This window comes from Chelon labrosus, assembly GCF_963514085.1.
Source record: "Chelon labrosus genome assembly, chromosome: 12".
Lineage (NCBI taxonomy): Eukaryota > Metazoa > Chordata > Actinopteri > Mugiliformes > Mugilidae > Chelon > Chelon labrosus.
Genome location: NC_140345.1, coordinates 28,187,855 through 28,198,922, shown reverse-complemented (window position 1 = coordinate 28,198,922; position 11,068 = coordinate 28,187,855). Strand labels below are relative to the sequence as shown.

The following is an 11,068-nucleotide window of genomic DNA, read 5'->3' as shown; positions in this document are numbered from 1 at the left end:
TCAGTTGCGATCAGATTACTCAAATAACTCAGGTCTGAACAAGGCCTCGACTTGTTTGCGTTTTCTTTTTCTTGCTTACACATAAAGTACAACACATGTAGTTTTAACTTGTTTTAGGCACTGGTGCATATCCGGCTGCTCTGCATTATTACCGGTGGAGGATCCTTTACTTATGTAACAGCATTACTACCACAGTATATAACACCTAGATTTTGTAAAAGTACAAAAACATTGTCAACAAACCAAATTCTTGAATCCATGTATGAACAGATATATCATTAATGTAACTTCTGTCTAGATCAAAGTGTCATATGGATTGTCCTTATTTTATTCTTTTCGTCATGATTATTTCACACAGTAGGAGGACCTCTCACACCCAAATCGAGAATCAGACCAACAAGCCTCTTTTTTTTAATGAAAATAAAACGATTTTCTGATGGCGAATATTGTATATCCTGCACATTTGACCCACTCCATATATTGCAGTCGCAGTGCAACTGTACAAACAATCCAACAAGATGATAAGTAACGATCTGTCAAATATTTAAAAGCATTTCTCTCAAGTTATTACAAAACTCATTTGACAAGAAACACTTTTATGTCTCATCAATCATCTATATTTTTTATTAAAAAGTGAAGGCAAAGTGTAAACATAATGTAAATGAGGTAAATGAAGAAAAGATTGTGATTCAAAAAAAATAAAAATAAAAATTATCTTACAATCACAGGTCATAAGATCCTGCAGTCGGCATGCAGTCAGTGTATCAACATATGCAAAGAAGCCAAAGCAAAATCCAGTGATTTCCTTCATGAAAAGAAAAGAAATTAAAAATAAGGTACATTCAGACGCATCATAAATGTTGCGTGGACTTAGCCAGACATAAACCAGACCCACTGCTTATCAGAACTTGATTTTGAGGAATGAACTGATACCTCTACACTCAAAGAATCAGAGCAACGACGTAGGAGACATTAAACGATTAAGGTATTCTTAACACTTAAGTTATCTTTTACTGCAGAAGCGATAGCGGACTCTAAATCTCTTCTTTGACTGCAGCCATTTGGTTGTAAAAACAATTAATCTCCATAACTCACAGATGACATGTTTGACTGCTATTACTCATCTGTCTGTTAACACATTAAGCCCCGCCCGGATAATTTGATTGGCTCAGCAGATCTTTGCCAGAATAATCATTTCCCAACAGAGAGACTGGTTGGTCTGGTTTTCAGGTTAGTGGTAGCCTGGCTGACGCGACTGCACATCTCAATGAGATGCTGGTCTGGAAACTACGTGTTTATTTTCTCGTATTTGAGGCGTGGTTTTACAAATGCCTAGAGCCGTTTATTGGGCGCTACGAATGTCTATCAAATGCGCCTGGTAATTCCCATGCTGCCTTGCGCGCGATTCATAGCCAAAGCCTGTTGGTAGCAGAGCAAACACATCCTTCTTGGCAATGAAGTCTTTCAACGCCAAACGTTGCTCTTTTTTTTAAAATAAACTTGCGTTCTAAGCTACTTAAAACACTGTCTAAGGCTGCATCGAACGGTAACGTTAGGTCCGCTGCCATGTTGGATTAACACACTACAAGCTTCGGTGTCGCGCATAGACGTCGTCATCGTCTTGCTGCCCCCCCCGTTCTGTGATTGGTTCCCTATCTCAGGAGAAAATATGGGCGATGGTTTCCAGACTGCTTTTGCAGCGAGAATGAAATCGCGCGCAAAGCAGTATGGGAACACCCAGGCTAGGTTAGTGGGGGATTCGAGCACAAATTTGTTTAATAGGAGGTATCAGGAATAGATAACACAGTACAGGAGGTGTGTTTGTGAGCACTGCAGTATACATCCACAGTGCTCTCCACCATTGTTTACAATTTTAGCTCTCATCAACCTGCAGGGAATCCGAGGAGACTTTCACGCTGCATCCTTTTGACACCAAAACAGGAACAACGCCTCCACCACCTGTTTTGTTGAGGATGCAGTAATCGCTGCAGGCTAACGGCGGCGGGCTGATGTCCTCAGCTGGGCTGGTTGGTAAACTGCACTCAGGGCTTTGGGACTCGTCCTCAAAGCTGCAGCCGGAGTCAGGCTGGCTCACCTCAAAGAAATTGTCAGGTGGAGAGGAGGCAATTTCTGCTTTTACAATGCTGAACCCCCAGGTGGGGCAAGGCAGCTGGGTGTAAGAGGTGTCCCGTGGACAGACCATAGCAATCGGAGGTGGGGCCTTCTGCATCTCAGGTAAGCCGACATAGGAGGACTGAACCGGAACGAATGTTAGTTGAGATACTGAGGGATCAGGGAAGACATGGTCTTCTGGGTCCTTTGTGACGGGCTTTGGCACAATAGCATCTGTCGTCAGGATCTCCTCAGGTTTGTACGTTAGAACATATGTACCTTGTGGTGAAAGCCATTCCTGCAGATTTGGCAGAACGAAGATACGTCAGGGGAGATAAAGCAGGTTGGTACATACGCACTTTCTGTTCCAACTAATCACTGCTGCATGTTAGTCAGCTTTGACTCAGGTGGTGATTATTATTTTTTTTATCACATGGTAATGTCAGTAAGTGGCTCAGTTCAGTGGAAATTTCTAACTTTTTTTCCACTTGCGGATAGTTAGTAGTTCCATGGTTGCTTTAATCTCTTCTTTTATCTGGCCGATTTATGAGCTATGTGGTATTTTGTTTGGTCTCTGATCTGCCTTGGAACGGTTCCACAGGTTAATCTGATTGTCATGGTGAAGACACAGTCATATCAGAGACTGTCTCAGAAGGAATGTGCAAATATATAATCCCTGTTTACTCTTACCCTGTCTGCACTTTATCCACTTTACTCATACAGCCACGTTTCCATCCTCTGTGGATGGTTTGTGGAAAGTTTTTGTACATATTGTGTTTTGTTCTTGTCTTGTTTTGCACGTCACGCTGCTCACGTGTACTTTAAGCTTTCTGAATATGGAAGAAAATACAGATTTAAGTTTTTTTTCGCCCACTGCTGTGATGGACGGGTGTGATCTATAAATGTTGTAAATTTTTTGCAGTTTCTCAACCACTCTTGTCTCTATTGAATGAACTGCCATGAGTTTTTGTGGAGGACTTGTTCTGTTTGCTGATCCCCTCGTTTTCTCTACAATTAAGTTTGTTTTTTGTTTATTAAAATGTCTCAGAAACTATAAAATTATAGACTGTACAGCCACGATGCTCGTGGTCAGTTTCAGATACTTAAAGGTACTTAAACTGACTGCAACTGAGATTTCACTTGGTATATAAAAACTTTAAATGCTTCCTTTAATGTTACATGCTTGCATTACGCCTGCGCAATGTAGCACCAGACATTTTCAGCATACTATAGCATACCATACACGGGCTGTTTGAGTGACTTTGAGGAACTCGCCTCACATTTGTTGCAGGAGAATACTTATGATAAAGACAGAGAGAGAGAGAGAGAGGATGGAGGGAAATGTTTATCTCCTCACCTGGAGTCTGCCTTTGTTATCCTGAAACAGAGGCTCAAAGAAAGGGGCCGGCGATGGCGTGTAGGACAGAGTTTTGATCTTCATCCTGCCACACAAGTCACGAAGAAAATATCAGCAAGATCAGATCACATTTGAACCTTTCAGACATGCAGTCTTTTTTTATTTTTTTTTTACCTCACAGCAGGACTGTAGAACAGAAACAACAGGACTCCTACAAACATGCACACCGGGCCCAGAGACTTGGCCAAAAGGACTAATATGTTTTCTTGTCCTGAAAAGTTCTCTGAAAGAACAAAGAATCAGTGAGTCACACTACAGAGATGACAGCATTAGGTAGCTGATGTCTAAGAACTGTGTGTGTGGGCGGGGGGGGCGTTAACGAAGCACAAAACCTGCTCCTGATAACACTGATATACACACTGCATAGAGGCAAAAGGGAGATTTTACACATCAAAGAATGTGACAAGTCATACAGGTTTAGAAGCTGGTTGGAAATAAACAGCATCTAATAAGAGATCAAATCCAGTCAGTTTCATTGTGACTGGACTAATAGATTCACTCCTCACCTGCTTTGTGTTTCCAGCATGTTTCTCTGCCCCATTCGCTCCAAGTCCCTCTGTAGATGTCCTCTCTAACCATATACCTCGCTTTAATGCAATATTTGGTGTCTGACTGGAGCCCAGCTGTTGCATCGATAGATAGTGTCGTCTCAGGTGACTCGAGATGAAGGGTCTGAGGGAGACGGTGGAGACGGTCAAACATTTGATCTCACGACAAGAAATCAATCTGTGGTAGCAAGTGATGTTTGTGAGGATGGACCTTACCTTGTTCTCACCGCTTCCAGGCTTTTGAAGTAGCAGCTCATATATGAGTTGGTCATTAAGGTACTTATCGTCTTGGTATCTACTGTTACAAGTAATGTTGACAGTCTCTGTCGAGTGTTGCAAGACAAGTTGAGGCGGCGGTCTCAGCTGAACTGAAAACACACGTTCATCAAGGTCTTTTAAATCAGCTCACCATTAGCTTCTGGATAATGAAGAAGCTGTGCAACATCTAACACACATCAAAAACACAGACACATACACCGATCAGCCACAACGTTATGACCACTGACAGGAGAAGTAAATAACATTGACCATCTTGTGACAGTTCAATGTTCTGCTGGGAAACTTCTGGACCTGGCATGCATTGGTGTGGATGTTATTTAAACATGTAGCACCCACCTAGACCAGACCAGGCACCCCCACCCCATAGCAATGACACTCCTTGATGGCAGCAGCCATCCCCAGCAGGATGCAGCCTGACACAGACACACACACAAAAACACTTTAGGAACAACTAAAAAAAACAAAACATGAAGAACAGCACAAGGTGTTGACCTGGCCTCCAAATTCACTAGATCCCAAACTGATCAAGTATCTGTGGGATGATCCACAGAGGCCCCTCCCCTCAAAGCCACCCCCCCCCCCCCCCCCCACTAACAACAGGACACCCTCAGAAGGCCCATGTCCATTCTCTGACACAATATTAGGAAGGTGGTCATAATGTTATGCCTGATCGGTGTTCTTTAAGCCAAATTCCAAAGAATTTACACTTACTGTTCTGTGACGGTTGAAACTCTTTCCTTATCAACTGGCAGTCAGTTTCATCACAAAGGTAGATGTCATATAGGTAATATGAGCTAAAGCCGTCTTCATCTATTTTACAGTCACAGCTGAAACTATGATTCATCACTGTGAGCGGGCATGACACCTCATGGCTGAAAAAAAAACACATTATTAAATACACGAAGAATACAACATACATGTGTACTCATATATAGCTCTGTAAAAAGTGCAATTACTCATCCAGGCCCATGTTTATTCGTTTGAACATCATGGTGGTGTTGGACTGTTCCTCAGGATCACCAGGGATGTTCAGGACACAATTAATATTGTGCCGGTAGTCACTGACACACGACAATCCGTTAACTACACAAGGAGAACAAGAAGAAAAGAATAGTGTCATATATATATTGACTGTATGTTAGTTTGTGAGCATGTGTACAGCACAACAACACAATAACTCAAATACTAAGTAATCCAGGGGTGGAGGATTTGATTTAATTTGACTCAAGTTAAATCGACCTGAGATAAATGAGCATCTGGAACATCACAATCTTTTACTTTCTTAGCAACATCTGAGAGATGTAGAGGGCACTTCTCTCCTTCATCTCTCAGTCCAGCTGTAGCATAACTCACCTTTCTGGAACAGGTAACTCTGTCTTATTCATTCAACTTTTATTTTATTTTATTTCATTATTCTTTTTATATTTTATTTATTTTTATATTTCATATTTATTTATTGTATTTTTTTATTTTTTAAAACTATCTTCACCGATTTTCCTTGTTACTAGTGTTTTCAAGAGTGATTTTACATGCAACTTTTATTTTATTCTATTTCATTTTATGTTATTTTTATATTTTCTATATAAATGTATTATTAATATTATTTTATTTTATTTTATTTTTTAACTATCTTACACCTTCTTTTTACTAGTAGTTTTCAAGAGTTTTTTTAAGTGTAATTTCTAGGGGCGGGACATTAACGCGTTAATTACGATTAATTAATCACCAAAAATTTAACTCGTTAAAAAAATTAAAGCATTTAATCGCAGTTTGTATTCTGAACAACGCGGAACTTTTGTCAGTGTACGATTTCCTGGTACACCGATTACACTGATGCACACGTCAGAGCTCGACGAACGGCGCTAACGGCTACCAAAATGGAGGAATCGGAAGAAAACGCGTTGCTAGGACTGATGGAACTATGGTATGGAACATTATGTTATGATTGATTTCCTATCGGGTTGTGCTTTTGGCAGAAGATGTCAGTGCATGATCATAGCCTATTTTATTAGACTATTGTGGTTTGATTGATTGTTCAGGACAGTAGTGTCAAACTCAATCAGCGGAGCTAACCACGGGGCTAAGTTAGCATGCTAATACCGCGTTAAACATGCTGCTGTTATTTGGCTAACGGACACTTTCAGTGTGTCTGTATGTTAGCATGTATGCTAACAGACTGTTGTTTAGCTGCAGTGGTGTTGTCATTTATAGTAAGTTTTCTGTTAGCCGTGTGTGCTACCGTGGAACAGTAGGCTAACAGATTTAGCCCGCTGTCTGCTAACTGGTACGTCTTACACAGAGATGCAGTAACGCTGTACCAGTTAGCAGCATTACTACGTCTCTGTGTTAGAATCTCCGTTATATTTTTTGGTCAAATTTCATTTAAGATTTAATTAACTGCACTTTATAAGAGAATGTGTTCATTGTTAATAAAGCATTTCAAGCTTCTTTTTTTTGGCAACCCTAGAAAGAAGGCAAATTTTATTTAAAAAAAAACAACAACTATCTGATGGAAGCCTTGATAAAAGCAGAGTTTTGTGCAAATTGAGCAAAAAAAGGGGATAAAAAAGATTTTGCATACCACCAAAGCACTTCAACCCTAAAGTGCCATCTAAATAGATTTACTCCTCACCTGCTTTGTGTTTCCAGCATGTTTCTTTGCCCCATTCGCTCCAAGGCCCTGTGTAGTTGGCGTCACTAACCATATACCTCGCTTTAATGCAATATTTGGTGTCTGACTGGAGCCCAGCTGTTGCATCGATAGATAGTGTCGTCTTAGGTGAATCAAGATGAAGGGCCTGGGGGGGGAGACAGTGGAGACGGTCAAACGTTTGATCTCACAACAAGAAATCAATCTGTGGTAGCAAGTGATGTTTGTGAGGATGGACCTTACCTTGTTCTCACTGCTTCCAGGCTTTTGAAGAAGCAGCTCATATATGAGTTGGTCATTAAGGTACTTATCGTCTTGGTATCTACTGTTACAAGTAATGTTGACAGTCTCTGCCAAATGTTGCAAGACAAGTTGAGGCGGCGGTCTCAGCTGAACTGAAAACACACGTTCATCAAGGTCTTTTAAATCAGCTCACCATTAGCTTCTGGATAATGAAGAAGCTGTGCAACATCTAACACACATCAAAAACACAGACACATACACCGATAAGCCACAACGTTATGACCACTGGTAGGAGAAATAAATAACATTGACCATCTTGTGACAGTTCAATGTTCTGCTGGGAAACTTCTGGACCTGGCATTCATTGGTGTGGATGTTACTTAGACATGTAGCACCCACCTAGACCAGACCAGGCACCCCCACCCCATAGCAATGACACTCCTTGATGGCAGCAGCCATCCCCAGCAGGATGCAGCCTGACACAGACACACACACAAAAACACTTTAGGAACAACTCAAAAAAATGAGCTGATCCCTCCCCTCAAAGCCCCCTGCCCAACATTCTGTTGCCGGACACAACAGGACACCCTCAGAAGGCCCATGTCCATTCTCTGACACAATATTAGGAAGGTGGTCATAATGTTATGCCTGATCGGTGTACTTTAAGCCAAATTCCAAAGAACTCTCACTTACTGTTCTGTGACGGTTGAAACTCTTTCCTTATTAAGTGGCAGTCAGTTTCATCACAAAGGTAGATGTCATATCGGTAATATGGGCTAAAGCCGTCTTCATCTATTTTACAGTCACAGCTGAAACTATGATTCATCACTGTGAGCGGGCATGACACCTCAGGGCTGAAAAAAAAACCAAAACACATATTATTGAATGCACGAAGAATACAACATACATGTGTACTCAGATATAGCTCTGTAAAAAGTGCAATTACTTATCCAGGCCCATGTTTATTCGTTTGAACATCATGGTGGTGTTGGACTGTTCCTCAGGATCACCAGTGATGTTCAGGACACAATTAATATTGTGCCGGTAGTCACTGACACAGGACAATCCATCAACTACACAAGGAGAACAAGAAGAAAAGAATAGTGTCATATATATTGACTGTATGTTAGTCTGTGAGCATGTGTACAGCACAACAACACAATAACTCAAATACTAAGTAATCCAGGGGTGGAGGATTTGATTTAATTTGACTCAAGTTAAATCAACTTGAGATAAATGAGCATCTGGAACATTTTGTACTTATTTTATTTTATTTTATTGTTGATTATTATTTTAATGTTTTTATTATTATTATTTACACCCATTTTTCTTATTACTAGTGCAACTTGTGTTTTATTTTATTCTATTCTATTGTATTTTATTTTATGTATTATTATTTTAATATTTAATATTATTTAAATAGGATTTTATATTTTTTCTTTCTTTTATTTTATTTTTCATATATTTTATTATTTTTATATTTTTTTCTTTTTTGAACTATCTTACATCTATTTCTTTTTTTACTTATGGTTTTCAAGAGTTTTTTTTTTAACATGTAATTTCCTTTGTGGATGAATAAAGTCTAAGTCTAAGAAACTGCTAAGAGGACACAGTCCAGCTAAGAGCAGCAAACCCAGTTTTTTTTTTTTTTCTTACGCTCTTGATATGAAAAGCAAGCGGCAAATCAGATTAACAGCTGAGTGAAAAAGGTTAAAGCAAATGTCAGACAGAGAACAGCAAAGCGGGTACTCAGAAAATCCTATTGAAATATTACAGAAATTCTTATCAGAGATAAGACACGAGAGAGATGAGTTACTGTTTCCCCCTCAAGCCTCCCACTCTGACAGATGAGGGGAGTCATCTGGTCACAATTAATCATACAAAGAAGAAGAGAAGAGGACAGAATGCCAGCCACGAAATCAGATACGCCATAAGCTGCCTTGTTAAAAGCCTTCCCATCAAGAGCTCAGAGGGAAACATCTCAGCCTCCACAAACACACGGTACCTTGAAGACAGCTGATCACCTCCAGAACGCTAGAGCACCAAAGCACGAGCAGGAGCTGCTGACACTTCATTCTCCTTAGATATGAGTATCACTGTAGAAAGAAAGGTCTCTGTGTATTAATCTGAATAGTTTTATAATATAAGACTTTTTAAAATTTCAGAAACACCAACATTCACAGAAATAACATGAGGAGGAACAGTAAAAAAACATCCCCCTGACAGAACCGAGACACACGTTATTTAAAAAAAAACCCAAAAACATGAAAAATCAAGGAAGCTCTGTAAAGTGTAATAAATGGAAATGTGCTACTACCTCAGGGCTGCGGTGCCTTCGACAACTCAGACGGTGAATGAGGCATGGAACTGAGGTTTAACTTATCACCAGCTGCATCAAAGGAAGACATGTTACGTCACAGGGTTTTTTTCTTCTTTCTTTTACTTTTTTGGTTTGGGTGTTTTTGGGCACGTTCTTCAGAGTGCCAGTGATTCGGTTACGTTACGTCACAGGGCTTTTTTCTTCTTTCTTTTACTTTTTTGGTTTGGGTGTTTTTGGGCACGTACTTCAGAGGGCCAGTGATTCGGTTCAGTTCCTTTCTAACATTTCATATGCGGCGCACTAAGGTTGCTCAGGGTTGAAGGTTTGTTTGCTTGTTTTAGCAGAGTTTAATCTATTAATGATTTAATTGTCTTTTTTTCCCCAAAAAAATCATCTTTTCTACTTGAAGAATAAACTAACTTTTGTGGTGTTTTCATGATGATGATGAGTGGTGGCCCAAACTATGACTAAACTATTTTACTGATAATACAAAGAGGTAAACGCTTCAAAAACTCTCTCCTCAACTCTTAAATGTGTGACAAAGAAAACTGAAATGGACGTAGACTAAATTTCCTCCTCTGTGAAACCTTCTTGTGGTAGACCTCAGGAATCAGTCGTAGGTCTTATTTATTTATTTACATGTCTCCCCCCTTGGTCATATCTTCAGTAGACACAATGCTGTCTTTCGTTTTATGCAGATGACACGTGTCTTCCTGTAGTTTTACAGCTTGTAGTTTTTCACTCGTCTTCTCGTTACGAAGAGATTCTTAAAGAGGCAGTTTCTGTAGCAGACATTTAGAAAGCTGATTCTTCGTATTTTAAGCATTGAGCACTTTCAAGAAAAGTGGGGGAAGTATCTGGTGATTATGCTGGAGAAAAGTTAGAAGAAGATCTAGGAATGACGCTTAGGATAAAGTTCAATCTGTTCCCCGGCGGTGAATGAGGGCTGTCGCTCTAGTTCCTCATCTTCTCCAGAATCGGTTACTACCTTCATCCAATGAACTATTGGTGAGCATCCACTTTCATCATCTCGGATCCATCTCCATCCCTCCCTCTCTGAGCAGGTGGGCAAATTGAGGATGGACTGATTCTGATAGTGTGGAAAAGATGAGGCACTAGAGCAACAGTGACAGCTTTTCTCCAGCATAATGGAGACCATTGATAGATAATGGTATTCCTGAAAGTGTTAAGTGCTTAAAATATTTAGAATCAGCTGTCTCTTACAAAAACTACCTCTTCAGGAATCTCTTCTTAAAGAGAAGTCGAGTGAAATATTCATGTGGAATACAAAAAAAAGTCCTTCAGCGAGACTAAAACTACAGGAAGACACATAAATCATCTGCATAAAACGAAAGACAGCATTGTCTCTGCTGAAGATATGAAAACACGTAAATAAATTAGGCCTAGAACTGACCCCAGAGGTCTACCGCAAGAAGGTTTCACAGAGGAGGAGTCGGTTTGTGTTGTCAGTAAAATAGTTTAGTCACAGGATCATCATC

General features: G+C 40.0%; 1 protein-coding gene across 1 annotated transcript; it reads right to left on the bottom strand.

Moving 5' to 3' along the window:
* Window positions 1-652: 652 nt before the first annotated feature.
* LOC311496560 (uncharacterized protein) lies at window positions 653-9,412 on the bottom strand. The gene is made up of 6 exons (XM_084556447.1): window positions 9,255-9,412; window positions 7,250-7,401; window positions 4,036-4,201; window positions 3,644-3,752; window positions 3,470-3,554; window positions 653-2,410 (listed from the first exon to the last, which is right to left on the bottom strand). The coding sequence occupies exons 1-6, from the start codon at window positions 9,322-9,324 to the stop codon at window positions 1,874-1,876; spliced, it is 1,119 nt and encodes a 372-aa protein (XP_084412573.1). The 5' UTR covers window positions 9,325-9,412; the 3' UTR covers window positions 653-1,873.
* Window positions 9,413-11,068: the final 1,656 nt, after the last annotated feature.

Bases quoted from the DNA above. Each gene is read 5' to 3' on its own strand.
- LOC311496560 (XM_084556447.1), bottom strand. From the start codon at position 9,324: ATGAAGTGTCAGCAGCTCCTGCTCGTGCTTTGGTGCTCTAGCGTTCTG. The intron at 4,202-7,249 runs GTAAGGTCCATC...CGTCTCCCTCAG, and splicing joins CTGGAAGCAGTGAGAACAAG to ACCCTTCATCTCGAGTCACC. The intron at 3,753-4,035 runs GTGAGGAGTGAA...TTGTTCTTTCAG, and splicing joins ATGCTGGAAACACAAAGCAG to AGAACTTTTCAGGACAAGAA.